At 36.2% G+C, this 27,304-nt stretch overlaps 2 protein-coding genes across 4 annotated transcripts in view; both read left to right on the forward strand.

Moving 5' to 3' along the window:
* The window catches only part of Miga1 (mitoguardin 1), an 80,612-nt gene extending 62,602 nt beyond the window's left edge, over positions 1–18,010 (forward strand). Inside the window, exons 12-17 of one of the 2 annotated variants that reach the window (XM_026409745.2) lie at positions 1,421–1,519; positions 4,323–4,457; positions 6,382–6,435; positions 11,047–11,163; positions 13,183–13,448; positions 14,269–18,010. In XM_026409745.2, coding sequence (XP_026265530.1) covers positions 1,421–1,519; positions 4,323–4,457; positions 6,382–6,435; positions 11,047–11,163; positions 13,183–13,401 — 624 coding nt within the window. In that variant the 3' untranslated portion in view covers positions 13,402–13,448; positions 14,269–18,010. Of the gene's footprint in view, positions 1–1,420; positions 1,520–4,322; positions 4,458–6,381; positions 6,436–11,046; positions 11,164–13,182; positions 14,166–14,268 lie in introns of those variants that run through there. The other variant, XM_026409738.2, reaches the window with a different exon arrangement.
* Positions 18,011–25,654: 7,644 nt separating this feature from the next.
* Positions 25,655–27,304, forward strand: part of Nexn (nexilin F-actin binding protein) — a 43,997-nt gene continuing 42,347 nt past the window's right edge. Inside the window, exon 1 of one of the 2 annotated variants that reach the window (XM_026409241.2) lies at positions 25,655–25,843. The gene's annotated coding sequence lies outside the window, so the exon portion shown is untranslated. The remainder of the gene's footprint in view (positions 25,844–27,304) is intronic. The other variant, XM_026409248.2, reaches the window with a different exon arrangement.

Here is a 27,304-nt window from a genome sequence, read left to right on the forward strand (position 1 = left end):
TCCCAGCAACTGGGGAAACTGAGGCAAGGGGATTGCAAGGCCAGCCCGGGCAACTTAGTGAGACCTTGTCTCAAAATTAAAAAATAAAATGGCTAGGGATGTGGCTCAGTAGTTAAGCACACCTGGGTTCAACCCCTGGTACTAAAAAAAAGAAAAAGAAAAAAAAAAAACTAGGGATGTAGCTCAGTGGCAGAGCATCCCTGGGTTCTATCCCCAGTATCACAAAATTATCATCATCGTCATCATCATCATCATCATCATCATCTAAACTGGACATGTGGCTCATGTCTGTAATCCCAGCTGCTTTAGAAGCTGAGGCAGGAAGACCTCAAGTTTGAGACCAGCCTGGACAATTTAGTGAGACACTGTCTCAAAAAGGAGTGTGAAAGTAGCTAAATGGTAAGTACTTACCTAGGATGCTTACCTAGGTTCAATCCCCAGCACCTCAAAATAATAGTAAAATCATCATCATCATCATCATCCAAAGAGCATTGATTTCTACTTGGGTTGTTATTTCCTATGTATAATATCCATACCTTTTTGACTACGTGGTTTGGCATGAATTATTCCCAATTTGCCATAAAGTTTGTGATTGTCGTGGTAAGATCGTCATTAGATCTACTATTATAGCCACCACTGTTGTTATGACTAATAATACCTCCTCTTTTACCTCCCTTAATCCTGTTCAGGAAGAAAGTTAAAGGACAGAATATCCAGAAATATTCTGGAATACAAATAGAGATGCCTCTTACTTATCTTCATGGGACTGAATAAAGTAGATACAAGGACAGAACTTCATTCAGACTATAAGGAATCACTTTATTTTATGCAGTTTGTCCACATGATGAGAGAAAAAATAAATAAAACAGGGCCTTCCTTGAATCATTTGCATGTACTTGGTTTTCAGATACAATTCCTTTCGACTCAGTTCCTTCATTTATATAATAGAATTATATTTAAATAAATGATAAAAGGAAAGCAACTTAAAATGTAAAGTATTAAGTAAACATAAGGTGATATTAACTACTTGTAATTCCCAGAGTAAATCTTGTGTTCCTTTCTTGGCCTTCTCATAGCAGATAAAACCAGGAATTTGAACTTGAGTTCTTCCAAAAAAAGAGGAACCACAAAAGCATCTCATAATGGCTGCTAAAGCATATTTTCATCTTAAAGACTGACCTAAATAGGCATACATATTTGAGTAATAAACAGTTTGATTTGAACTTTTATTACCATTCTCATTCTTGACTTCTGAAAAATATTAGAAAAACAAGATAATAAATGAAATAAATGTGCATACCTTGAAAAATTATTTCAATTTAGTTACTTAAAATAATTAAGATTCAGCAAACTTACTTGAAAAGCAACTTATTTATTTTGTAGGCTTGAGTTTAGGATTAAAATGTATTTTCATCTGCAGAATCCAAAGAAGTTTGAAGATGTTTTTGATGAAATGATGTATTTTTTAGAGCAAACTGATCACTGGGCTAGTACTGAAATGGAACTTGCTGCCAGAGGGGTAAATTCAAAATTTTTATAATTTCTAAACTTTTCTTCATTATTTGTGCATGTTTATGTGAGTTGAGGCCTTTGTTTCATTGTTAAGTGATAGTAAAACCAATTATGTGGTGGTAGGGCAGTGTTCTGACAGAGTCATAAATAATAGAAACTGTACTTTTTTATACTTGGGCCAATTGTGGTAAATAGTTTTTAAAAAACCTTCGTTTCCTCTATTCACCCCACTTTCCTTCCTCCTTTCTTTCCTACCTTCTTTCCATCTAAAAGTCAATTGGCAATCTTCAGCAGGGCAGTAATGGTGTCCTATGCAAGTGGTTTCAGATAGGACAATAGTCTGCTCAGTGGAGCTGGGGATTGGTTACAAGAATTGAACAAATAATTTTATTGAGAAGAATCAGAGGCAGATTCTTACTGTTGGAGAAGGAAGGTATAAAAAGTCAAGATCAGAATTGGAGCTATCAGTGTGAATTTATAGATTCTAATATATATTATTGTAGAAATAAATATAAATGGAAAAATTTGCATGTACATAAATAATATTTCCTAGCTCTGTCCATTGAGAGGATCTGGAAGTAACAATATTACAAAAAAAAAATTATTCTCAGCACACAGATCTTGGATTTCTAATGACCACATTCCACTAAAAACAAACTAGGACTCCTTGGGAAAATAACTTATTTCAGTGCCGAGACAGAAAGAGCACATGATAAGCCTGGAGCATCTTGTTGTAGTAGCTTAAAGAATGAATTTAAAAGGCACCAAAAGGCATTCTAAGGAGGAAAAAAACAGGTTTATAACATAGAGGCATAATTTTTCCTTCTATAGTGTTCCTTTATTCAATGAATGGGATCAGTATCCTTTCTGTTCTATAAGCCAGAAACTTCAGTCTCATCCTTTACCCTTCCCTGGTCCTCTTCCACTTTTTCATATTCATCTCTAAGTTTTGTCAATTTTATCTCTTAAATATATTTTAATTTCTTCAACTTTTCTCTTTCTGTCTCTACTATCTTGGCCTAAGTGTCTGTTGCCTTTCTTCTGACCCACCTCAGAATCTTTGTGTTCCTTGATTCCCTGCCTGGCCCCCAACTCCCACCACCACTTTACTCTTTCCATTCTCTGTTCCACTCTCTACACTGTTACCAAAATGATCTTTAAAAAATACAGTTGGAGCTGGGTGTGGTGGTGCACACCTGTACTTCCAGTGACTCAGGAGGCTGAAGCAGGAGGATCACAAATTCAAAGCCAGCCTCAGCAACTTAGCAAGGCCCTAAGCCACGTAGTAAGACCCTGTCTCAAAATAAATAAATAAAAAGTGATGGGGATGTGGCTCAGTGGTTAAGCACCCCTGGGTTAGATCACGAGTACAATCAATCAATCAATCAATCAATCAATCATGGGTCTCTCTCTTCTATCATCCCCAACCCCATACTGCACCCCAAATATTGTGAGAATGAAATGGAATCTCATTCACATGGGCCATAAATCCCTGCAGGATCCAGCCCTTCATTCTTGGATCTTGCCAATCTCTTGTAGAGTACTATGCCATTCTTTCAATGATTTCTTTCAATTCAACACCATGTTGTTCCTTCTCACCTTAAAGTCTCTGGTAAGAATTTTTTGTACCTCCCCAAGAAAAGCTCTGTCTGGCATCCAGCTTAAAATCAAAATCTCCATTTTTGACTCTCATGTACTTTCTCATTTATTGTGCTTGTCAGAGTTTGTCATTGGATGTTTGTGAGATTATTTTGTTGCTGTTTTCCCGACTAGACAAAAGGTATCAGTTTGCTTACTGTAGAAGTCTAAGCACTTAGTCTAGTATATAACAACGCCATTCTTTCAATGATTTCTTTCAATTCAACACCATGTTGTTCCTTCTCACCTTAAAGTCTCTGGTAAGAATTTTTTCTACCTGGGAAGCCTCATTCCCCCAAGAAAAGCTCTGTCTGGCATCCAGCTTAAAATCAAAATCTCCATTTTTGACTCTCATGTACTTTCTCATTTATTGTGCTTGTCAGAGTTTGTCATTGGATGTTTGTGAGATTATTTTGTTGCTGTTTTCCCGACTAGACAAAAGGTATCAGTTTGCTTACTGTAGAAGTCTAAGCACTTAGTCTAGTATATAACAACGCCATTCTTTCAATGATTTCTTTCAATTCAACACCATGTTGTTCCTTCTCACCTTAAAGTCTCTGGTAAGAATTTTTTCTACCTGGGAAGCCTCATTCCCCCAAGAAAAGCTCTGTCTGGCATCCAGCTTAAAATCAAAATCTCCATTTTTGACTCTCATGTACGTTCTCATTTATTGTGCTTGTCAGAGTTTGTCATTGGATGTTTGTGAGATTATTTTGTTGCTGTTTTCCCGACTAGACAAAAGGTATCAGTTTGCTTACTGTAGAAGTCTAAGCACTTAGTCTAGTATATAACAATCTGTATGAAGGAATGAAAATCAGGAGGTTTGTGATCTGGTAGGAAGACAAGTAGATATACTAATAACTAAGTAACAAAGTAGAATGAACATTATATGGATGATCTAATGGAAGCCTGAAAAGGACTCATAAAATAAAGAGTAATGAGAAATTAATTGTACTTGATGAGATCCAGGAAGGAGCAGCTACCATGTGAATTGTAATTTCTGGTGGTGATATTTCATATTTAACTCTTCTCTTCATCTCTGTCAGAAATATAATCAGATTTGACTCAGAAAAAAGAAAACCCTGCTGTTACCCAAGTATGAAGCCTTGACTCAGACTTTATTCCATCTCTCTGTAATAATAATTTATGTTTTAATTCCCAATTTAATGCAGGTGAAAAATCTAAATTTTTATGATGTTGTTCTGGATTTTATATTAATGGATTCTTTTGAAGACCTAGAAAACCCACCAACATCCATACAGAATGTAGTAAATAATCGCTGGCTAAACTCTTCCTTCAAAGAAACTGTAAGTGGGGTTGGGGATGTGGCTCAAGTGGTAGCGAGCTTGCCTGGCATGCATGAGGCACTGGGTTCGATCCTCAGTACCACATAAAAATAAAATAAAGATTTTGTGTCTACCTAAAAAAAAAAAAAACTAAAAAATAAATACTTTAAAAGAAAAAGAAACTGTAAGTAGTGATTTTCCTTTCTTAGCCATTTAAATTTTATAAGAAAATGATCAGAACTGGGAAAAACAATAAAATTTACATATATATCTGCCTGTGGAATGACTACTGTGGAAACTGAGCCTATTATCTGATAGTAGAATCAGATATGTATGTGTATATATATCACACCTTCAGATGAATTTCTCGTTTTGACCCTTTTACCAGTCCTAGCCTTGATCTAGTAAACCTCATATTTCTTCAGATCTCTAAAGAAACTCAGACTTCAGATAGTTCAGGCCTAACAAAAAAATTATCTGTAATGGAAATGGCTGAAAGACTAGACTGAAATATGGAAGTTATAGTTTTTTTAAGTGACAATGTATATTTTTAAGAGGAAAATAGAGATATTTATATTCCTAAATATTATCAAAATTTGGAGAAGTTGGTTATGATGGCACAAGCATGTAATCCCAGCAAATGAGGAGGCAGTGGCAGAAGGATGACAAGTTTGAAGTCAGCCTCAGCACCTTAATGAGACCCTGTCTAAAAATAAAAAGGCCTGGGCTGGGCACAGTGCACACGCCTCTAATCCCAGTGGCTTGGGAAACTGAAACAGGAGGATCTTGAGTTCAGAACCAGCTTCAGCAAAAACAAGGTGCTAAGCAACTCAGTGAAACCCTGTCTCTAAATAAAATACAAAATAGGGCTGGGGATGTGGCTCAGTGGTTAAGTGCTCCTGGGTTCAATCCCTGGTACCAAAAATAAAATTAAAAAAAAAGATCTGGAGATATAGTTTAGTGATAAAGTGCCCAAGTTCAATCCCTAGTATAAGGTGGGGGGGCCAGAAAAATAGAGAAAGAAAGAAAATTATGAGAGAAAAAATAGGCAGCTATAAAAATAAGATAGGCTCAAGCCATATTTTATACTTTGAATATTCTCAGTCTCTGACCTTGATTTTTGATGGGCTTTAAATATGCATCTAGAAGTAAGTTAGTTCCTATTGGCAGTTTCACAATTATTTTGAAATTTCCTCATTATTCATTTTTGTGTTGGGGATTGAACCCAGGGCCTTGTGCATGGTAGATATATGTAATATCCCACTGAATTCCAACCCTAACCTTCATATTATGTTTTAAAGTATTTTTAGTTTTTGAAGTATTTTTATAAATCTACCTTCTTCTGATTTAAATTTTTTTGATCATAGAAAGTATGTGTTCTTCATCTCTGGAATTTGTTTGGTAAAGTGACCTTCATCAAAGTTAGGTCATGCAAGAGTAAGGTCAGAATTATTCAGAATGTGCTGAATAAGTTTATTTATTTTACTTATTTGGTTTTTTTGTCCTATCATGGTTATAATTTCATACTTCTTAAATAAAAATGTTTACTCACAAATATTTCCTGTTTTTTGAAGGAAAAAGTACTACTTTGTTTTATTTTTAAACATGGAACATTTGTTTATGTATGTCATCTATATACATATATTTTCATTTTTTCTCCTTAGAATATAAGATAAGAACTCTTAAGAATTTAATTGTAATTGAAGCATCAGATTAAACCTTTTTTCTTTAGGGGTTATATATTTAAATTTTAAATTTGTAAAAATGAAGTATCTTTTTATTAAAGTTTACAAGCAATATAAGGAACCTGGACTAAATAAGAAATTATAAATGGGACATTTTATTCCCCTGAACTTTGAATTATAATAAAAATCACCCTTTTCTAAAAGGAAATGTTGGTGTAGCTGTAAATTTAATCTTGTCTTTCTCTTCTGCATGTATTTAGGCTGTGGCTTCAAGTTGTTGGTCAGTGCTGAAACAGAAAAGGGAACAGATGAAGGTAAAACCCATTATTCCCTAAACTCCTGTCTTAGTGCATTTTCTGTTGCTAAAACAGAATACCTGAGACTCACTAATTTGTAAGGAAAGAATTTTATTCAGTTCATGGTTCTGAAATGGTAAGTCTAAGATCTGCCAGCTATGCTGGTGAGATGCTTCAACTCAGGATGGAAAGCAGAACATGCAGGCCCATAGGGAAGAGGCAAAACACCAGGGACAGCCCTACTTTATAATAGTCTGTTCTCATGATAATTAATGCAGTCTGACTAGACTTGAGAAAGGCACTAATCCATCACATAGGCAGCACCTCCATGACCCAGGCACCTCCCATTAGGCCTTACCTCCCAGCACTGCTGCATTAAGAACCAAACCGCAACATGAATTTGGTGGGGACAAACCATAGCAGCTATTTTGTGAAACAATTTGAGGATCTTATCATTAAAATATGTCAGTTCTCATATAAGGATGGCAGATAATAATAGGGACTATCCCTCAAGCTTGATGAGTGACTTATTTGGTACTGGGTCCTTTTTTTAAATACCTTCTCCCTTTTCCTTAATGTTCTGTATAATTTAGTGTAGCAAGTATTGAGGCATATGTGAGATTTCAACTAAAGATATTTAGGGTTAGAATAGCTCTAATAGGGCTTTTATGTTTTTTTTTTAGTTTAATGATATTATTTTTAAAAATTAGTAATATAGTGGTCTCTCCTTCATATAATCCAACTGAGAATTAATGATTTGATTCTAATAGCTGCTTTATTTAGTTCTAGGTACTTACCCCAAAAGTCTCAAAAGTTTGTAGCCCATTTCATCCACTACATATTGCTCTCACCATATAGTACTGGTGGCTAAAGACATAAACTCTGAAGTGAGATTCAGATGCTACTTATTAACAATGTGACCTTGGGCAAGTTGCTTAACCTCTGTGTGCCTCAATTCCCTTGTCTCTAAAAAGAGGATAATAATAGTATCTACCTCATAGGATTGTTTTTTGTTTTGTTTTGTTGAGACAGAATCTAGTTATGTTGCTAAGGCTGACTTCCAACTTGGTTATCCTCCTTCCTCAACCTCCCAAGAAGCTGGAATCAAAAAGTGTGCTACCACACCCAGTTCCTCATAGGATTTGTTGTGAATATACAATGTAAAGTGCTTAACAGTGCTTAGCATAGTGCATTATACAAATATTGCCCATTACTATATTATTTGCTCAAGGACCTGTAATATTTTATCATCCATATTTTTAATTCAGTATTTATTAACTTTGATAATGCCAGGAATATAATCCTCACAATATCTTCAGTACGTGCTGTTAGAAATAATTTTAGTTGGAAATGGAATTGTAGCTCAGGTGCACGGCCCTGAATTCAATCCTCAGCACCACCAAAAGAAAGAATTCCAGAGACCCTGTATTTGAATAATTCTTATTTCAGATTTTTCCAGAAGCCCTGTATTTTAAACAGGTTCTGCATTAGTCCATTTGTCATCTTTTGTGTTGCTGTTACCAAAGTACCCAACAAGAAAAACTTAGAGGAGGGAAAGTTTATTTGGGGCTCACAATTTCAGTGGTCTCAGTCCATAGATGGCCAACTCCATTGCTCTGGGCCTAAGATGAGGCAGAGACATCTTTTAGACATTATCGGGGAAGGACCTAGCTCAAGGTGGGATTAGGAAGATTGGGGTATGGACCCCACAGGGAACATGCACCCTTTAGGACATACCCCAGTGACCTATTTCCTCCAGCCATGCCCCACCTGTTTACAGTTACCACCTCGTTAGTCCATTCAAACTAGGGTGGACTGATTAGGTGACAGCTCTCACAGTCTTAATTATTTCACTTCTAAACATTCCTACAGTAACACAGGAGCTTTTGGGGGGATACCTCACATTCAAATCATAATGCGTTTCCTAAATGATTATTATAAATGATAATGTTTGAAACTGGTTTAGCACTAGAAAACAGATTTTTTGTAGACTGAGTGTGATTCTCATACTAGCTAGCACGATCATGGCAAATACCAACCATTAGCTGACCTTCAGTTTTCCCATTTGCAAAATGGAGTTAATGTCTACTTTTTAAAACTACTGTCAGTATGAAATGAGATAATATCAATGATATAACAAATTTAATTTAAACATAAAGTTAAAAGTAATCTTAAAAGATTTTAATAAGCAACAGTTTCCATAATGATAGTAATAACATCATTACCAATAGTTCTGTTTTCTCCTCCTTTCCCTCACACCCCTCCCAGTACTGGGGATTGAGCCCAGGAACTCACACTTGCTAGGCAAGTACTCAACCACTGCACTACATCACCAGCCCTGTTTCCTACTTCTTAGAGTAAATACTATGCTTCATTCTAGTCTTCTTTCAATATCCACAAATACCTATAAATCTCACCTTTGGAAGAACTATTTTCTATGTATGGAATGTAAAACTTCCCTCTATACTTAAATAAATCTAATCTACTATTGAGTTTGGCTCTCAATGTTCCTTGCCAAAGTGTATCTTTTCTGTTTGAGCCCACACTAATTTCTCACTTCTCGAACTCCTAAAACACTTGAGTCTGTATCATTTAGAATTTTAATATATGTAGAACATGTTTTAGACTAGAATAAACTCAGTAAATGCCTGATAACTTTCCATCCTTCACCACTAGCTAGCTGGTATGCTGTAGCTTGTTGTTTACCATCCCAAATATCACTTTTCACATACTTACAATGATGGTAACATGATCTGTTTTGCCAAGAATGTTTTAGCAAACTAATTAGAATGTAGCATACTATCCAGAATACAGTGGGTACTCTTTGTTAAATGATAACTGCTGCTGTCATGTTTTTTAAACTGAGGTTTAAAAGATTGTCCTGGAGACTATAAAATAAAAAACAACTCCTCCAAAAGACAGAATTTTTTAATATTTATTTTTTAGTTGTAGTTGGACACAACACCTTTATTTCACTTGTTTATTTTGTATGTAGTGCTGAGGATCAAACCCAGGATCCCGAACGTGCGAGGTGAGCACTCCACCACTGAGCCACAACCCCAGCCCCAAAAGACAAAATCTTTTTTTTATTTTTAAAGATTTTTTTTTTAAAGAGAGACAGACAGACAGACAGACAGAGTTTTTTAATATTTATTTTTTAGTTATCGGCGGACACAACATCTTTGTTTGTATGTGGTACTGAGGATCGAACCCGGGCCGCACGAACGCAAGGCGAGCGCGCTACCGCTTGAGCCACATCCCCAACCCCAAAAGACAAAATCTTTTTTTTTTTTATTGGTTGTTCAAAACATTACAAAGCTCTTGACATATCATATTTCATACATTTGATTCAAGTAGGTTATGAACAAAATCTTAAGGCATAATTATCCCAATCAGTGCTTTATGACAGATCCCACAGGATGTTATTTAACAAAGGACATTCAGAAAGTTATTAATAAACAGTTTCCTAAAACATAAGCATATGTATTAATAGTTCACAAGAAGAAGCAATTACACAATTAAATTTTTAATATTGGATTTCTTAACTAAAGGTTAGGGTTCTAGTAAAAATAACTTAATAATTAATCATTTGAACTCTTTTTAATCATTTTCATTAATACCATTAAGTGATTTAGTAAAGCTTTTAAATACTCAAGAATACTCCTAAAGTTTATATGGCTAAGGAATTGTAACATTCTTGTTATTGCTTATTTACAACACAGCATGATTGCTTTCTTTTTTTAAGATTTTTTCTTTAAAATTTTTTTCTTTTAGTTGTAGATAGACATAATACCTTTATTTAATTTCTTTATTTTCATATGGTGCTGAGGATTGAACCCAGTGCTTCATACATGCTGAGCCACAACTCCAGCCCCATGATTGGTTTTGTTTGTTTTAATGAAGTACAGATTGAGCATCCCTAATTTGAAAATGAAAAATTCAAAATGCTCTCAAATTGAAACTTTCTGAGAGCTGCCATGATGGTACAAGTAGAAATTTTCACAATGTTTTTCATGTGACAGGTTGCAATCAAAATGAAAGTACACCAAAAATATTGTGAAAACTTACTTTCAGGCTGAGTTTATAAGGTGTGTATAAAGTACAAATGAATTTCATGCATAAACTTCCATTCTATCCCCAAGATATCTCATTATGTATATTCACATATTCTAAAATGTGGCTAAGTGTGGTGGTGCATGCCTGTTATCACAGCTGCTCAGGATAAGGAGGCAGGAGGATCACAAATTCAAGGCCAGCCTTTGCAACTTAGCTAGACCCTCTCTCAAAATAAAAAGGGCTAGGGATTTAGATCAGTGGTAAAGCACCCTCAGGATTCAATCCCCAGTTCCAAAAAATAGAGAAGAGGGAATTGGGGACAGAAAGAAAGAAAAACCACTTTTCTCAGCATATCTGGAATAATATTGGCTAGGATATGAAATCCACATAAAAACACTCTTTGACTCTGAAAGTTACTTCTAAGTTTATTAATTTTTAAATAGACTGGCCCATGATTGACTCTTGGCTTACCCTCAAAAAGAGCTGATGATATAATAGATAACAATTTCAGTTTCTCTGCTAGAGGAAGTAAGTACGAGACAAAATAACTATTCTTTTTTTACTTCCCAACAGATCCCAGATGGATTTTTTGCCCATTTTTATGCCATTTGTGAGCACATAAGCCCTGTCCTCGCCTGGGGCTTTTTGGGTCCTAGAAATTCTCTTTATGATTTATGTTGCTTCTTTAAGGTATGTTCAGTCATTGATATATTGATTTATTGCTTTTTTTAGTGAATCAAAAAGTGGATAAGGGGGCTGGGGTTGTGGCTCGGCAGTAGAGTGCTTGCCTATCATGCATGAGGCACTGGGTTCAATCCTCGGCACCTCATAAAAATAAAATAAAGGTTATTGTGTCCACCTACCACTAAAAAACAAATATTTTTAAAAAATGGATAAGGTTTTATTCTGTTTTGGTTTTGCTTGTAGAAGAAAGAATTTTATTTAAATGTGAAGTTTTACAGGTTACTTAAATTCAGGTGACCAATTTGAATTAGTGACATTTTATAGTAATGTTGTTATTAAAATGAACCAGTGCTCTATAGATTTGGTGCCTTAGTGTAGAATAGGTTCACTGAGTCCATTCACCTTATCAATTCTTTCTGTCATTGTCTTGCATGGTGTTACAGTGTTACAGTGGAATTCATGTAGTTTGTTCTTCATGCCTAGATACTTGAAATTTATAAACAAGCAATATTTTTATTGCAGAAAGTTATTTTCTCCCCACTTTTTAAAAATTGGTGCATTATAATTGTTCATACTAATGGAATTTGATGGTCCATATTTGTATATGTACACAATACACAATATAACAGTACAATTTATCCAATATAATTTGTTCCAAGCACTTTCCCCATCCTAGTGCAGTAAGTTCTGATATGAACGATAAAATCCAAGTTGTGAGAAATAACATGGGAGTTTAAAGTTGTATCCTAATGTCAGACAATTATGTTTGCCAAAACACACAGTAAAGTTCATTGAAGAATATGTCGTTGGCAAAGTGCCAAAGGAGTGTCTCTATTCAATAAGGTGTAGGCTGAGTTTCAAGGAGCAATTAAAAGTAAACATAACTGAATATGAATTTTAAAGTTTGGGTGTTTCATTATATATTCATTTTTGAATTAAGTTACTATGTTTATGTGCTACTGATGTAATATTTGTATAAATAATTTAGGAAATGTTTATTTTACTGTCATTTAGAACTCATTAATTTTTAACTAGGTTACTTACCCTCCCAGATGTAAGGTATTTTAATTGAAAAAATTGAGCTGCGAATTAAATCTGTCATTAATGAACAGTCTGACTTGGGGGAAAAATAATCCTTTTGTCTTCAAAATGATGGGACTTCACAGGTTGATTGCTAATTACCCTTGTGAATATAAAATCCAGTGAACCTATATGTCTTGTTCGTACTTAGTATTTGATTTCTAGAGGATATAAATGATATATTCCTGCTTTTTTTCTTTGGAATTACTTTCTTTTCATCATGACCTGGCAATTGAAATTTACAATTTATAGTATACTTAATAGTAGTATACTATTAAAAAGAATAGTATACCACCCATTTAAGTAAATGTACTTAAATGAGTGTCAGGGGTTAGGGATTTAGCTCGGTGGCACAGTTTTTGCCTAGCATGCTTGAGGCCTGAGTTTGGTCCATAGCCCAGGGGGGAGGGGGAGATGAGTTTCAAAATAAGTATCAACTTACTGAGGTAAAATATTCTTCTAGGTCTTTCTCTGATTTGAGGCCTGGACTTATTTTTATTTTTTGTGTCTTAAGGGGTTTTGTACAGAAGAATGCACATTTAATAATTATTTATGATTATTGAAAATAGTTTATTTTTCTCCTAAAGTAGTACCAGTACTCAGAGGAAACAATGAAGGAAAGGCTAATAAATAGCCCCTCACATTTATACATGCTTTAGGGTTTACAGGCACTTCTCTCAGATTTCTTTTTAATCATTATATCAGCCCTGAGTAGTAAATTGGATGGGTGGTATTATCTTATATTTATCTGTCAAAAAGAAAATGGGACCCAAAAAAAGGTTACATGGCTTGTTCAAGGTCTCTTTTCCAATGAGATGTGAAATCATCCCTGGAGTTCAGATGTTCTGACTCCTGATATAATGCTAGATATAATGTTAGTAACTCTTTAGATTTAATATAATTTCGATCTAATACATGCCAATTTGTTTTGTGTTCATTCTCCAGAATCAAGTTATTTTCTTTCTCAAAGACATTTTTGATTTTGAGAAGGTGCGCTATTCAAGTATAGAGACTTTGGCAGAAGACCTCATGCAGTTACTCATTCGCCGCATGGAACTTTTAATGGCCTATCTTGGAGCAGATGCCCTGAGACACACCAGTAGCTGTTTAAGCGGTCATGGTCATGTTATATCCAGTGGGCTATTGGAAGCCAAAGTACAATAAGTACCATAAGAATCATACATTTTGAGAGTGGTATAAAATATTTTAAGGTAACTATTGATTTTGTAATATGTATTACATAATTGGTGGATGTGGACTCAGGGAGGGGAAAAAATCTAGTAAAGAATGAATGAATAAGTACTTTACTTAAAAAAAATAAGTACTGTACTTATATAGAAATTCTTTGCATCCCTGTGTAGTATATTCAGAGCAGCTTTTTAATAATCTAGGTAGTAATTTAAGTTGTGAATTGTGAATTCTATAGGAATATTGCTTAATTTGAAGCCAATACTTGGGAGTTAATTGATTTATCATCTTCAAGCTGTCAGAAATGTCCAGTGTCATACTTAAAAGGTTTGTTTTTTTTCTTTGCACCTTGAAAGTATACATTTAGCCAAGTCCTTCATGGTCCACACATGCAAGAATATATTATAACACCTTTGTGGTCCATACATAGAAGAATATATTACTCCTAGTGTCAATATGTTTAACTGCCTGAAAACGTGTTTTTTAACTGTAAAGTTATTCGTTTGTTAGATCAAATTTAGGCAGTAGTGGCATTTAATGTGTACTGCTTATATTATTGCCTGTACATTTGTTTATGTATTTCAATCAGAGAAATTGTAATCACTGAGTATCAATATAAAACATTTAGATGAATTGACACAAGTTTACAACTTGTAACTTTATGTTAGATTAATTGTAGTTTCCAAAATATGTTAACTGTTGGTCCTATGAATTACAATACAGAGACTGAAGTACTTTAATCTTTTTTTTTTAATTTTATTTATTTTTATTTATTTTTTTTTTAAAGAGAGAGTGAGAGAGGAGAGAGAGAGAGAGAGAGAATTTTTAATATTTATTTTTCAGTTCTCGGCGGACACAACATCTTTGTTGGTGTGTGGTGCTGAGGAGGATCGAACCCGGGTCGCACACATACCAGGCGAGCGCGCTACCACTTGAGCCACATCCCCAGCCCTTAATCTTTTAATAATTAGAACATTTTTCTCTTGAATTAATATTGATTCAAAAGATAGCATTTGTTTACTAAGAAAAGCAATTTAAAATATACCCTTTATAAATGTAATTTTGAGACTGACTCCCAACCCCTGAGGTATTCAAACTTGGTAATAGTAAAATAATTTCTCTTTTATTCTTCCACAAAACAAGTTTTTAGTTACTCTCATAGGGGACTCAGCACACTGGGAATTTGTTATAGTATGCCCATATTTTTAAGATGTTCATACTTTGAGTCATAGGTTTTTTTGTTGTTATTCTTTTTTTTTTTTTTTTTTTTTGCAGTGCTGGGATTGGACTCAGGGGTGCTTTACCACTGAGCTACATTCCCAGCTCTTTAAAAAAAAAAAATTATTTTGAGGCAGAGTCTCGCTAAGTTGCTGAGGCTGGCCTTGAACTTGAGATCCTCCTGTCTCAATCTCCCAAGTAGCTGGATTACAGGCATAGGATACTGCACCCCACTGAATCTTGGTGAGGTTTTAAAGAATTTTTTTCTTTTTTCTTCCTCTGATAAAGAACAAAATATTTTTAATGATATGGAAGTATATTCTGTGTCCTCTATGACAAGTGAATGAACAAGTGGGTTGTTCTTGAGTGAGGCTTTTCAGAGTGTATTAGATATTTTTAGAATTGCATTAATTTTGTTCCTAAGTCATATACCACTTGTTTGGAGTGGCTGACTGTATCAGTGGGTTAGATTTGTTGCTTTTGCTCCTGAAGTGGTCTTTATACATTTTAGGAGTGAATTACACAAAAGGATCTAAAATGCATTTTTTTAAAATGCATTTTTAGATTAAAGTGCCTAGTTTCAGATTAATGAATAGAAAATGAAAAGTGAAAAGGAATAATTTTTAAGTATTAAAATTTATGTGCCACAATAATTTAAATCAATCACAAAATATGAAATTCAGAATCATGCAATTTTTGCATGTACTGTATAGGTTAGAACATTAAATATATGAAATATTACTCTAATTGTTCTTGAGTATATAACTCCTTTGTGTCTTAGTTTTGTTTTGTTTTCAGTTTGGGGGATCAAACTCAGGGCCTCATGCATGCTAGGCAAATGCTCTGCTGCTGAGCTACATCCCCAGTCCTCTTACACAGATTTTTTTTTTTTTTTTTTTTTTTTTTATGGCTGAGGCAGGAGTTCTGCACAGGACTGGTGCAGAGGCAGGTGCTCTGGAAGACAGATGTGCTTCTGATGGAGCAGCTTCACGTGATGCTGCCACAGGACTAACTAGTTTCTTTTTTTTTTTTTTTAAGAGAGAGTGAGAGAGGAGAGAGAGAGAGAGAAGAGAGAGAATTTTTAATATTTATTTTTTAGTTCTCGGCGGACACAACATCTTTGTTGGTATGTGGTGCTGAGGATCGAACCCGGGCCGCACGCATGCCAGGCGAGCGCGCTACCGCTTGAGCCACATCCCCAGCCCTCTTACACAGATTTTTAAATTAACAATTGCCTATTCATAATTCTCACTGATGGAGGAGTATTAGAAGTATGTTATGTAACATTTTACTTTTCATTTAGTATTGAGTTTTTTCACCCTCTTGTTGAGGTATCACTGGCTTTGAATGATGCACACATACACATATGTGCGTGTGTTCATTCCCATTACCTCATGGGCAGGGCAGTTATTACTTCTACTAATTTACTCAACTGAGGCTAAATGTTTTATGCCATGATTTTTATTTATAAACAAAAGCTATGAATGAACTTACTATTTTATTTAAGAAAGATACTGTTTGAACTCAATTTGGAAGAATTGCACTGTTTAATAATGCTGCTATTAGATAACCATGGGGAATTTATTTCATCAGACAAGGTGAATGGAGTTCTAGGAGATATTTGGGTCTCTCCTCTCCTCTCTCCTCCCCCATCCCCCCACCTCTCTCACATTTCAATTTTTTAAAACAGAAAAAATTGCCCATCTTCAGGAGGTTGATTTTTCAAATTCAGTGCTTGATTTTGATGATTAGTTTTTGATCAGTTCTGTAGCTACAACATTACAAAGAAGCTTTCTTTGTGGCCTTTTAACAAAAGGGATAAGAGTAACCAAATAGAATTTCAGGGCAATAAATGTAGGAAAAGTCTATTGTATGTGAAGAAACATGACTTTTTTGAAAAGTAAACATTTTCTAAAAAGAATATTTCTGACTGCAGAAGGGTACTGAAGATATACATGCCTCTTTTTATTTACCTTAAAACTGGATTAAGCAGTTATTTTATTAAAAAATAAAATAACACTTAAACTAGTCTAAAGCCTTTCAGGGTAAAACCCATCAACTTACTCCTGGTGGTATTGTCAGGAAAGTACAGTTAACCATCATGAGTCCCTTCATTCACTCCCATATGTAAGTTAAAACAGGGCCTTGGATTAGTCAGTCCTGAGAAAATGACTTTTCCTCCTCTTTTCTGGAAGAAAAAAATAAGTGTTCAGATGATTTACATGTTACTTTTTAAAAATTTTTTCTAGTTTGGTTTGTCTACATTTTTTTTTTACACGTAACAAAGTGGTTACTTCTTACCCAGAGGTTAACGATATGTTACTAAAATGTCAAAATTGAACTAACTTTTTAAAAGCTAAGTTTTTCATACTGTTATAGTCAGCTCCAAAGAACTTTCTCTTTCTCATAAAGTAGCATTCAATCATTTGCATCCATTTAGAATCAGTTTTATTAATTTGTTGTTAGATGACTGTAAAAAGTATTTCCAATGTTTCTTGCCTTAAGATGTAATATTTTCTACTTATTCCCAAAAGAGTTATTATTTGCATTACAAAGGAATTATTAGTTTATTGTTCCTTTAAGCCTAGGAAACAGGAATGCCAAAGTAACATTTAATGTACTTCTCTGTGAAATTTCATAATCAGAAATTTTTAAATATATTTATAACCCATTTGCTTTTATTTTAATATGCACATGTATTTAGAAATTGGTTGGGTTGTAAATTTCAAAGTGACTGTAAGAATTAGGCTGAATTCAATTTTTTTTTACTTGGATAAATCAGATTAATATAAGTATGTGAGATTTAATAAGAATTTATATTATCTGTGAAAAATGGAAATAAGGACATCTTTACCTTGTTCCTAATGGTTATGTCACTGTTTTGGTCTAGTTTGAGAACAACCATGTTTTAGCTTTACTTGGTTGATATCAGTAAATGTATTTATTTCTTAAATGTAAGAACTGAATTAATTTGTGTAAAAATAAAACACTACAGTAGCAGAAAAAAATAGCATTGGCTCTTTAGCCAAAATAAGCACTATGACATGGATGTATTTCTATAACTGCCAAATAAAAAAGTGATTGTACACCTAGGAAATGTATTGCATACTTTAAACAATGTTTATGTATAATTGGAAGGTCACAATTGTCTCATTAAACTCTACGCTATGAGGGCTTTCCATCTGTATATCACCACATATATACATATATGTGTGTGTGTGTGTGTGTGTGTGTGTATACACACACATAGAGAACATAGACAGCTGTAGAAGCATTGAAATTGAATGTAAACGTGTGTCTCTTTATGTACTAAGTGGGAAAAAGAAAGGTAGTTTTGTGATGAATAAAGTCAAAGTACTTGTGTTTTAATTAAAGTGTTGCAGTGGGTAATGCCATCAAGCATAATATAAATTTATCAAACTGATACACGTGCATCCATCCCTCTTCAGATTTCAACCTCCTTTCTCATGATATCTTGAAAAGGGTTTAGATACATTTAGTCAAGGAGAGAGATGCTGCCAACAGATGGCAGAAAGGATTCGCCTGGACACAAAAACACTATTCTTAATTTGAGACTTTAAACAAATAGGTTTGTTATAAAGTAATTAAGCATGTGTTACATAGATAAATAGGTAGTTATATAATTATGCAGCCAGTTATTTATTTATTTATAGTGCTGGGATTAAAACCAGGGTCTCTTGAATGCTTGAACACTCTCCAGCTGAGCTGCATACTAGCCATTATGTAAAAAAAAAAGTTTCAAACTTATCAACTGAAGTATATTACTTAATAAGCAAATCATACAAACATTGAGTCTTTTCCATTCTGGTTATAGGGTTAGAGTAGAATGGGGACCCAAATTGGTATTTCTGTCTCATTTACTGTTTTCTATGTCATTTCTGTCATATTCTTTGTTGTCTCATGCATCCTCTTTGATCGTACTGTCTGAACTTAATATTTTGCCCTTTAAACATCTCTCTCTGAATTCTTATGTGCATATAAAATGCTTCTCTGCAAGCATCTCGCTTTTCTGTTATTACAGTACTTGTAGGATTTTTTTTTTTATCCACTGTCTTTTTTTACTGTTCTTATGCTGCTTTTGACTTGTTTTTTTCTTTAATGTTTTTTCCTGTTCCCTATGTTCTCTGATTCCTTACCCTGCCACTTTTCCCCCTTGATCCCTTGTTGTCCTATGCTATTGATATTTCTGATCAGGCTGCACAAGCTCTTTGGTCTGCTGAAGTTCTAAACAGTGAAAACCACACAATAACTTTCATCATTTGGGCAGGGAAGGGCTGGATTTCAGAAGAGAAAAGAAAAAGAGCAAACCTTCCTTCTATGACACTTTTTATTCTTTACTTAAAAGCCACAGCAAAGCAACTGATACATCAAATATCTCCTCAGCATTTTGCTTTTTTTATGTGTCATAGAAGCCTTTCACAAAGTACATTTATATATAGGAAATTACAGAACTGATAATTTGCTATGTTTGAAATAACACCATAGTTCTTGACTCTAGAGAAGCATTTTACCATCTGAAAGCAATTGGAATATATAACTTATCAAACTGTAAATTGTTTTTAGTAATGCTTAGAGAATGATTCCAGTAACTTTGAAAAAGTATGAAGTATTTTCCAGGTGTGGTGGTGCATGCCTATAATCCCAGTGACCCAGGATGCTAAGGCAGGAGGATTGCAAATTCAAGGCCAGCCATAGCAACTTATTGAGGGCCTAAGTAATTTAGCAACACACTGTCTCAAAATAAAAAGGGCTGGGAATGTGACTCAGTTTGTTAAGCTCCCCTAAGTTCAATCCACAGTACCAAAAAATAAAATAAATGATGGGGATGTAGCTTAATGGTAGAATGCCCCTGGGTGCAGTCCCCAGTACCAAAAAAAAAAAAAAAAAAAAAAAAAACCAAATGAAGTACTTAATATGTGATATAAAGTAGGTTCAAGCAAATATTTCCTTCCCTTTTTTTTCTCCTTTGTTTGAGACAGTCTCACTGTGTTTCCCAGACTGGTTACAAATTCCTGGGCTCAAGTGATCCTCCTTCATCAGCTTCCTGAGTAGCCTCTTTCACCACTCCTGGCTTTTAGGACCATCATGGCCTCAAGACCTTTAGTTAGCAGGAATGGCATGATGACCCTACTTTGGTTACAATCAGAGAAGTCAAAAATTGTGCTCTATCTGTATACAATGAATCAAAGAGCAGTCTATTGTCATGTATAACTGATTAGAACGAATAAATAAATAAATGAAGATCTTTAGTTAAAATATGGATTCACTGGATATTCCAAGATATCTTGGTCCAGAAACTACACCCTTAAGTCATTTTCTGGGATTTCTAGTCCCTTACTTTTGTTTTTCTTTCATTACCCTCTTTTTTTTTTTCTTTTGTTCTTTTAAATGTTGTTGTAGTTAGACACAATAGCTTTATTTATATTTTTAATTTTTATGTGGTGCTGAGGATCGAACCCAGTGCCTCACACATGCTAGGCAAGCGCTCTACCACTAAGCTACAGCCCCAGCTCCTATTTCATGGCCCTTTTAAAGGAGAAAACAACTTAGATATGAAAGCAATGCGTATGTAATCTCCCTAGGTTTTACTAAGCTTGTACCCAATCTTTTTGTACATGTCCTCGCCACACCTAGGTTAATGATAATTTTTGTAAGCTATTTGCCTTTATTAAGTCTTTTCAAAGCATTCAACTTAGGTCTTATAAGGATTATAACAGTCTTTTAACTTTAATATAAGATTTCATATATTAGCAGTATAGCTCAGTGGTACAGAACTTGCCTAAAATGTTTTTTAACACCCTTGATTTGATCCCAGCACCATGAAAAAAAGAAAAAGCTCTGATACAGTCAAGATTGACAACAAATTCAGCTGGTTCATGATAGATATGTCAGGAATGTTTATACAATCTGACAAGTCTTGGATTTCTTGTAATTTTCTCAGATTTAGCCTATTAAAACTTAGCCCCTGACCACCCCTACCAGTCTTCCCCTCTGAGTGAATGTCAGCTCTCTTCTTCAGTTCAAGAGCCAAAAACCTCTTTTCATTTCACTTCATAGCCTGTTACAAGTTCTACCTAAAAATGTACCAAGAAAAAAAAAAATGAGCCAAGCCATGTGTCACTACCTTCACAGCTATCACCTTGGTTCATATCCCTATTATCCCACATCCTGATTCCTGTGGAAGTCTCTCAATTGCTTCCTCACTTGTCTCATTTAGTAAATTTCCAGCACATCAGCTGAGATGAACATGTTACAAGCAGTCATGTCACCACTTTGTTCAAAACCCACCATGGCCACCCATCTTAGAGTAAAAAGCAAAGTCCTTACACTATACAAAAAGGGTTTTTTTAAAATATATTTATTTTTTAGTTTTTAGCGGACACAACATCTTTGTTTGTATGTGGTGGTGAGGATCGAACCCAGGCCGCACGCATGCCAGGCGAGCACGCTACCACTTGAGCCACATCCCAGCCCTACAGAAAGGGTTTTACCCTCATCCCCTGCCCCAGCCCACCTCTTGTTATTTTACTCCTCATGTACTCAAGCTTCACCCACACAAGCTTCCTTGATCCTTCTCTGGGCCTTTGTATCTCTCCTTGGTCCAGTCTTCAGATGTTTACATGGCTCACTGCCTGCTACAGTCTGGATATGGTTTACAATATTCAAAAGTTCATGTTTTGTGGACTGGGATTGTGGCTTAGCGGTAGAACACATGCCTCACTTGTGTGAGGCACTGGATTCAATTCTCAGCACTGCATATAAATAAATGAATAAAAACTGAAAAATTCATATAAAAAAAAAGTTCATGTGTTGGAAGTTTGGTCCCCATACAATGTTAAGAGGTAGTAGAACCTTTAAGAGGTAGGGCTTAGTGAGAGATCATTATTGGTCCACCCTACACTCTGGCTCCCTGTCTCACTGTGTGATCTCACCCTCTCCCACAAACTCTGTGCCATTGTGATGCCATCTGTCATGATGTCCTCACCAGAGCCAAACTTTGCCCTGAAACTTTGCCCTGAAACTTCAGAACTGTGAGCTAAATAAACCTCCTTTCTTTAGAGTTATCTGGCCTCAGATATTTTGTTACAGTAATAGGAAATGAACTAATACATTGCCTCACTTTTAATAGTTTTACTCACTTGAGGCTTTCTCTAGTTGCTCTATCTAAAATTATAACATTCACTCCCCACCTATTCTTGATGTTCCCTACTTTCCCGCTCATTTTATAAATATTGCATATCACTAAGTACTACGTATGTCATTTATTTGCTTATCCGTCTTCTATTAGAATTTATGTTCCACGAGAATGGGAACTTTATTCATTTTGTTCCTGCTGTATCTTCAGTATCTAAAACTGATAATTTGTTGAAAGGGTGATAAATTGGTGAGTAAGTAGGCCTTGCAGGCGGTGGGTAGTTTTCAGCATTTTTTAGAAAGAATGGAGAGCTTTTTTAATATAGTGAATCTGTTGAGAAACACAAAATTAGAAAGCTCCTATTCAGTTTTTTTAAATCACAAAAATATATAGTTATAAATTGATATGAATAGAGAGGAAAAGGATGGGATGAGCACATACAGATATTGTAAACCATATCCAGACTGTAGCAGGCAGTGAGCCATGTAAACATGAGGAAGTGATATTTAAGTGGTGATTCCAAAGGATATGTGGAAGTTAGGTGAAGAATGGGGGAAGAGGATGTCATGCTGAAGGAATACCTTGTGAAAAGCCATGCAGCCAGAATGACCATGAACTAACCAAGGCCAAGGTGAGGATACTGAAGGGAGCGCAGGGGCAAGCTACATAATACCAACCACCCATCACTATCTGTATTTAACCATTTTAATTGCCAACTTAGAGCTTCACTGAGGAATGAATATGTTACCTGTCTTTTTTTTTATTTCTTCTTTTTAGTTATACGTGAAAGTAGAATGTATTTTGACATGTTATACATACATGACATATAATTTCCCATTCTTGTGGTTGTACATGATGTGGAGTTTATTCATGTATGAACATAGGAAAATTATATTCCATTCATTTTACTTTTTTCTATTCCCATCCTCCTTCTCTTCCCTTCATTCACCCTTGTCTAATCCAAAGTACTTCTATTCCACCCCACCCCCAGCCTTATTGTGTGTTAGCATCCGTATATCAGAACATTTGGCCTTTGTTTTGGGGGGATTGGCTTATTTCACTTAGCATGATAGTCTCCAGTTCCATCCATTTACCAACAGATGCCATGATTTCATTCCTTTTTATGGATGAGTAGAGCTAGGGTTATGGCTCTGTGGTAGAGCCAGCAGTTGCCTAGCACGTGTGAGGCATTGGGTTCAATTCTCAGCACCACATATAAATAAGTAAATAAAATAAAGAAAATATTATTCCATTGTGTATCTATACCAGATTTTCTTTATCCATTCATCTGTTGAAGGGCACCTAGTTTGGTTGCCTTACTCATCTTAAAAGAATTTTCATCCTGTTAAACCTTTATCTCTCACCATGCACAAAACTCAACTCAAAGTGATCAAGGACCTAGGAATTACCAGAGACCTTGCGCCTAATAGAAGAAAAAGTAGGCCCAAATCTCCATTATGTGGGATTAGGCCCCAACTTTCTTATTTAGACACCCGTAGCGCAAGAATTAAAACCAAGAATCGATAAATGGGATGGATTCCAACTAAAAAGCTTCTTTTCAGCAAAAGAAATAATCAGTGAGGTGAATAGGGATCCTGCAGCTTGGGAGCAAGTTTTTACCGCCTGCACATCAGATAGATCACTAAACTCTAGGGTATATAAAGAACTCAAAAATCTAGGCACCAAAAAAATAAGTAACCCAATCAATAAATGGGCCAAGGACCTGAACAGACACTTCTCAGAAGATGATATACAATCAATCAACAAATATATGAAAAAATGTTCAACATCTCTAGCAATTAGAGAAATGCAAATCAAAACATCTCACTCCAGTCACAATGGCAGCTATTATGAAGACAACAATAAGTGTTGGCGAGGATGTGGGGAGAAAGGTACACTCATACATTGCTGGTGGGACTGCGAATTGGTGCAGCCAATCTGGAAAGCAGCATGGAGATTCCTTGGATAACTGGGAGTGGAACCACCATTTGACCTAGCTATCTCTCTCCTCAGCCTATACCCAAAGGACTTAAAAACATCACACTACAGAGAGTCAGCCATATCAATGTTTATAGCAGCACAATTCACAATAGCTAAATTGTGGAACCAACCCAGATGCTCTTCAGTAGATGAACAGATAGGGAAACTTTGGTATATATACACAATGGAACAATTACTTAACATTAAATGAGAATAAAATCATGGCATTTGCAGGTAAATGGATGGAGTTGGAGAATATAATGCTAAGTGAAGTAAGCCAATCCCCCCCAAAAAAAGGCCGAATGTTTTCTTTGAGGATGCTGGCTCATAATGGCAATGGTGGGAGCATGGTAGGAATGGAGGAACTTTAGATAGGGCAAAGGTGAGGGAGGGAGCAAGAGGGTAAGAATGATGGTGGAATGAGTTATACATCATTACCCTAAGCACATTTATGAAGACACGAATGGTGTGAAAATACTTTGTGTACAACCAATGATTTGAAAAATTGTGCTCTATATGTGTAATATGAAATGAATTGCATTCTGCCATCATTTATAACAAATTAGAATAAATAAATAACTTAATAAAGAAAAAAAGAATTTTCATCCTGATAAATAGTGTGGGAATGGGGATGGGAAACAGATATATTTATGAGCAAAAGGTCTTTTGACATCCCTGAAATATGACCTGAGTACTGCCAGGAGCCTGAAGTTGCAAGTAGTTACCTTTGTTCTTGGTGTATCTGTCTGGATATCAGTTTGATTTTTTTTTTTTATTTAAAATGCAGTAATCTCCCCCACCAAAAAATGCCTCTTCTGGATGTGTATTTCACAATCTAATATGATGTTGTCTGATGGATTTAATTCACAGGCTAGTGATCCAAGTTGAAAAAAAAAAGGGGGCATGGCTAATACTCACAGATGCCTTTATGAACGTTTAGGAAAACCAGAGATGATTTGCCTTCAGTTAAGGAAGAGTGAAAATTACTACAAAACACACATACAAAAATTAATTATATTCTTTTTCCTTCTCCAACTTTTTTTCTATCAACTTATTGGAGTTAAAAACCAGAGCTCAAGAAAAAGAGAACAATAAACTGATGAAGTGTTCTGGGGTTGTCCAACCAGGCTCTCGGTAACAGAGGAAAAGCTGATCAAAAGTCAACGCTAGGGCTGAGGCTATAGCTCCTTTTCTCAGTTGGTGAAGTGCTTGCCTTGCATGCACAAGGCCCTGGGTTCAATCCCCAGCACCACAAATAACAACAACAACAATAATAATAATAGCTTCCCTATTTGATTAGAAATGAAAACAGGTTGCTGAGTGTGGTGGCCCACGCCTGTAACCCCAGCGCTCAGGAGGCTGAAGGATCGTGAATTCAAAGCCAGCCTCAGCAACTTGGCCAGACACTTAGCAACTCAGGGAGACCCTGTCTCTAAATAAAATACAAAAAAGGGCTGGGGATGTGATGTGGCTCAGTGGCTAAACGCCCCTGGGTTCAATCCCTGGTACCAAAAAAAAAAAAAAAGTAGGTAGAAAAATGAGAGAAGTGGGCAGACAGGTCGTAAGGAAGCAGTCTGGGGATGATCATTCTAGCATCATTCCTTTCCCATGGGACAGGCAGTCTCACTTCTCTGGGCCCTGCTGTAGGTGGAGGCAGGCCCAAGGTTGGGGATCAGTTCAGGCACTCATGGCCGGGCAACAGGCAAGTTCTGGCGGAAAGTTGGCAGCCACCGCCCGCTCGCTCGCCTTTCTCCAGGACTCTCCACCCTTCTCTGGGTGATACGGTGGGGGTGGGGGGGTGGGGGAACTGGCCTTGTGTTTTGGAACAGCTGCAGCCGGCGCTGGGCCCGTCTGGAATGCGGGAACAGGCTGCGCACCAGGACTTTTATGGAAACTTGCTGCTGGGGACGGCGGCGGCGGTGGCGGCAGCCAGAGGGCTCCCAGCGACTGGAGCAGCAGTGGCTGCGGTCAGAACTCCCAGACCCCTACCCACACCCAAGCGCCGGACGCACACAATCTCTCCGCACTCAAAGAGGACCTAAGCTTGTCACCAGTTCCTGAAGGGTAAGAGGGTTTGGGGTAACGTGGAATGGGGGTGGCGAAGACCGAGGTGTCGGGTCCCCTGGCGCTTGTGGAAGCAGCGACAGCAAAGAGGCGCTCCGGACGCCCAGGCTCCTGGCCGGCTCCGCTGCAGCACTAGAGCGCACCGGGTTCCATCCAGCTGTAAGTAGGCTTCGGTTTCGGGCCCGAAGGCTGCGACCCTCGGGGCTGCGTCCTGTGGGCTCGGGTTGGCCTCGCCATCTCGGTGTTCCTGCCTCTGGCTTCTGATTGCGATTCCCTGCTCCCCTCCCTTGCTTCTTCTCTGCCTTGCCTTATCGGTTGTGTTTTGGATGCGTTCCTGTACTACTGCAGGAAAAGAGTGGGTGCCTGTCCCCTTGCTTGTCCCTTTGGGGTCCGAGAGGATAAAGTTCACTGCGATCCCCCGCCACGCGCCCCAGAGGCATACGTCTCCACCAGCAGTGCCATTATTTAAGAATCATTCCTGATCGGCCCCTGTGGAGGCTGGGAATGAAATATGTGATTTAACAGCCTATCATCTCCAAAACTGTTTTTTGTTGTTGGTGGGGGATGGTGGGTTTTGTTTTTTTTTTTTTTAAGTCTACCCGACGTGGGATGCTGGAGATGGAGCAAGTAGAGCTCAAAGTTGAAGAGAAGAATGTAGTAACCTCTTGAGAAGTCCCTTGTCTATATATGCATTTGATAATGCCAGCTGGTCTTTGTGAACTGGAAACGTTCTATAAATACTAAATATTTATTATTATTGACATTTGCAAGAAAAGTAATCAAATTGAGTGTTTAGTTGGTTATTGCAATGACTTCAAGATATTTATTTTATATTTATTAAAGGCTACATCGTGAACAAAGAGTTGGGAGAGAGAGATAAGACGGTAAAAATAGCATGAGGATATGTCCTAACAAAATGTCTGTCCTTGAGAAAGAGGCAGGTGGAGAAAAGAAGTAAACCATAGAAAGAAGTTAGTTATCTGACCAAAGCGATGAGAACATCATTCATCAGCTAAATTTTGTTAATGAGTTCATATAATACGGGCCCACTGGTCTTCCAGTCATAACATAAGTATGTGGTGGATAGTGTGATTAAATAAGTTTAAGTATTTATACCAATTTAGTCACACATTATTGAGTGGACCGCATAATTTGCACCCCTAAAATCCTTTTATGGGTTAAATTGTTGCCATAAGGAAACTTGAAACATAGATATCTCTGAAGTTCTTTTGAGTTTTAGAGTATTGCTAAGAAAAAAAAAAGTGTAATCAAATGAAGGAAAGGGTTTTTAGAGGAAGGTATATTTTGTATAAATGAACTCTGATTACTGATGTAACTGGTTTAAACTTCTTCTTCCTCACAGCTATTAGCATCTATTTCTGAAGGTATTTTATATTTTGGTGATGCTTCCATGAATAATTTTTTTAAAATAGTGTGCAATTCTTTATTCTACCTGCCAAC

This window comes from Urocitellus parryii, chromosome 11 (assembly GCF_045843805.1).
Source record: "Urocitellus parryii isolate mUroPar1 chromosome 11, mUroPar1.hap1, whole genome shotgun sequence".
Classification (NCBI taxonomy): domain Eukaryota; kingdom Metazoa; phylum Chordata; class Mammalia; order Rodentia; family Sciuridae; genus Urocitellus; species Urocitellus parryii.